Source organism: Gracilinanus agilis, chromosome 2, assembly GCF_016433145.1.
Source record: "Gracilinanus agilis isolate LMUSP501 chromosome 2, AgileGrace, whole genome shotgun sequence".
Taxonomy (NCBI): Eukaryota; Metazoa; Chordata; class Mammalia; order Didelphimorphia; family Didelphidae; genus Gracilinanus; species Gracilinanus agilis.
The window spans coordinates 285,980,965-285,984,480 of record NC_058131.1 but is presented as its reverse complement, the minus strand read 5'-3'; the positions used below and the strand labels follow the sequence as shown (position 1 = coordinate 285,984,480).

The 3,516-nt window shown below is 43.6% G+C and overlaps 1 protein-coding gene across 1 annotated transcript in view; it reads right to left on the bottom strand.

Moving 5' to 3' along the window:
• The window catches only part of RGS3 (regulator of G protein signaling 3), a 212,021-nt gene extending 208,739 nt beyond the window's left edge, over window positions 1-3,282 (bottom strand). The window contains exon 1 of the mRNA XM_044664086.1: window positions 3,180-3,282. Within this exon, the coding sequence (XP_044520021.1) occupies window positions 3,180-3,282 (103 nt within the window). The remainder of the gene's footprint in view (window positions 1-3,179) is intronic.
• Between the last annotated feature and the right edge of the window lie 234 nt (window positions 3,283-3,516).

Below are 3,516 nucleotides of genomic sequence, written 5' to 3'. Positions count from 1 at the left end.
GAGGAGGAGGAGGAGGAGAAGGAGGAGGAGGAGGAGGAGGAGTCATGTAGTTCCTCTCCTCCCAACGGCCCAAACGCTGCTCCCTCCCCACAAGGCACCTGTTCAGACCGCAGCACCTGTGAAGAGACCACACCCCCAGGGGCTGGCACAGCTTTACAGCTAACTCTCCTCTCCCTGCTCTCCCTCCTGCGTCAAGGGGACTGGGCATGTCAATTTTAAAAAGTGGCCACAGTGAGATTGCTCAGAATCTTTCCTCAAGACGTTCATTCCTTCCTCCCTGTTAAAGCCAAACACATACTAAGGAAACTACACACCTCTGCTAAATGGTGAACAATTCACTAATGGTTATGATGTTCTCTGAAGCTCGGACATGGAATTATTCTTAACATGAAGAAGGAAAGATGAAGAAAAACTAAATTTTTCTAAAAGTTGGGTTGAAGGGGAGCAGCTGGATGGCTCAATGGATTGAGAGCCAGGCCTAGAGATGGGAGGTTCTGGATTCAAATTCTGAATTTTCTGGGTTCAAATTCAGATACTTCCCGGGCTGTGTAACCCTGAGCAAGTCACTTAACCCTCATTGCCTAGCCCTTACTGCTTTTCTGCCTTGGAACCAAAAGACAGAAGGTAAGGTTTTTTTTTTAAATAAATAAAAGTTGGGTTTATGGAACAGTGTGGTCAAGTCTGGGTTTAAGGAACTCTCACAATGCACATTGACCCTCTTTGACCTCATCTGTTCCCATTTTGACAAATTCTTGTAAAAAAAAAAAAAAGGTAGTAAAGAGTAGCTCTCTTTAGAATATGAGAGGGGTTTCTAAATCCCCAGGGCTCCCTTTAGCAGGTATGCCAAAGAGCTGACATCAAAGACTCGGAACTAAAGTAAAGGAATTTCCTCAATTCCTGGGAGTGAAGAAACTAAGCTGAGACAGTTATGGCCTTTAGTGAATAAACTGCCAAGCTACCTGAACTCCAGGGAGCAATCTCACACTGTAACATCTGATCATCAAACTTCAAATTATTAGAGACTGCTACCAAAAAAAAAAAAAAAAAAAAGGCTTGCCTTCTGAGGAGCTGGGCATCCTGCTCCCTGGATGTCACTGGCAAATGCTTCTCCTTTGAGATGAGTCCAAGAAGTTCCTCTCATGAAAAACCCTGGGCAGCAGGACAACTGAGACCCAGAATTACAGAGTCTAGAGTCGGAAGGGCTCTCTGTCACCATCTAGCCCAAAACATACCCCATCAGCATCCCTACTAGAAAGTGCCTGACTAGCAACTGTACAGCCTCTATTTGAAGACCAACAAGAAGGGGGAAATCCACCATCTCTCGAAGCAGTCTGTTTTCAAAACCAAATAAGCCCAACATGGCACCAGACAGAATAAAAGCCAGAGATCACCAGCCTTTCCTCCAAAAGGAAAGAAGCAGAAATTAGGTAATTTCGTTACATCTTGGCAAATATATATTTGTGTAGCGAGATGGTACGGTGGAGAGAGTGCCAGGTCTGGAGTCTGGAAGACTCATCTTCCTCAGTTCAAATCTGACCTCAGACATTTCCTGTCTTTGTGATCTTAGGCAAGTCACTTAACCCTGTTTGCCTCGGTTTTTTCATCTGTTAGACGAGTTGGAAAAGGAAATGGCAAGCTACTCCTGTATCTTTGCCAAGAAAACCCCAAATCGGGGCACAAAGAGTTGGACATAAATGAAGCAACAACAACAAATCCTATATTCTAGAAGGGATATCCAGGAATCAACTGATCTAGCTATCTACTACCAGATGTTTCATGTATTGCTATCCTCATTTAAAGAGGAAACAAGATCAAAGAGATGATATTCCCATGTCCACACAATTAGTTAAGTAGAAAAGAAGCTAGAACCCAAGAGCTCTGTTTCCTTGTCTGTAAGAATTATTTTATAGTTAGTGTCTATAAAATACATATATTATCCATCTATAGTCATTATTTCTAGTCCAGTGCTCCTCCCACTACATTCTGTAGGAAAGTACCTAAATTATATGGAGATTAATAATTATACAGTGTCTATATAGTGCTTTAAGATTTGCACAGCACTTTACTCATATTAGTTCACTTACTCCTCACAACAACCCTGTGAAATAGATGCTATTATTATCTCCATTTTATAGTTGAGAAAACTGAGGCACTTAAGGACCATACCTGTGGCAGGATTTGAATTCAGAGTCTTCCAGACTTTAAGTCAAAATCCAAGAAATCTTCTTTAACAAGACTGAGGATATTCCACTTCTGCAGAGCTCTAATTGTCTTTACAGTTTTTGCTCCTTGCTTCTGTTTCTGCCCACTTAAGCCAAAAAGGACAAAACTAATTCCTCTTCTTCCACATCCCAGCCTTTCAAATACTTAAAGATGGAGATCATGTCCCCCACATCTTCTCCAGCCCAGGCTAAGCATGTCCAGTTCTTTGAACCAATCTTTCCCGACTCAGAGTGAAGGTCCTTCACCATCCTTGTTGTCCTTTTCTGGTCAATCTCCAGCTTAGCAATCAATCGAGGTCCTTCCTAAACCCTAGGGCTGCCATCTCCCTTTCTCTTTTCCTGTCCCTGGTACTTGGCAAATGCTCCATAAATGTATTTTAATTCATTCACTCATGATGCCCAGATCTTGGTCCATCCCACCGACCATTAGAAGAGGACAACAATGGGAATTTTGATTGGCCCACTTGGGCTGGGCTGGACCCCCACCTGATATGGCAACAGCTAGTATGGGCATAAGATTAACAGAGAAAGAGCACATGTTATGGAATGTCATTTCTTTGGCTCTTTCAATGAAATTTAAGTGCTTAAAATATGCATAAGATGCAAATTATCCTGAGTAAACACTCTCAGGTACGCTTTGTGGTAATAAGCCTTCAGGTGGGCAGCAAGGTGGTTCAATGGATAGACAGCCAAGTCTGGAGACAGGAGGTCCTGGGTTCAAATCTGACCCCACATACTTCCTACCTGTGTGTGACCCTGGGCAAGTCACTTAATGCCCCTTGCCCAGCCCTTACCACTCTTCTGCCTTGGAACCCATACTTAGTATTAATTTTAAGATGGAGGTAAGGGTTTAAAAAAAATAGGGCTTCAGCTAGAGTAAAAAGCAAACTTCAAGTGGCAACTGCACAAGTCTCATCCTCCCCCATCATGGGCACGGGCAACAAGACGTAAACTTACCTGAACCGTCCAACTGAGAGTAGCTAATCCTCCTCTTGGTATTCACAGGCTCTGCCTCTCTTTTCCCCCTGAGCATGGGGAGTACCTGACTGTGTTGTTCCATTCTCCCAGATAGCTCCCTTCAGATAGCTGCTTGTCCACTTTGTTTGGACTGAGCCATCTCCCCAGGAAGAAACAGGAGGCCGAAGTAAAGTTGGCACTACCACCAGAAAGACTGTTCTCCACCTAGAGAACAGGTAGAAAAAAAGAGTAGTCACACACTGTATGGCTCCATTTAAGGAGAGGCTTCATAGGCTTCCCTCACCCAGGTGCCACGGTGCCTGAAATTCCACCATTA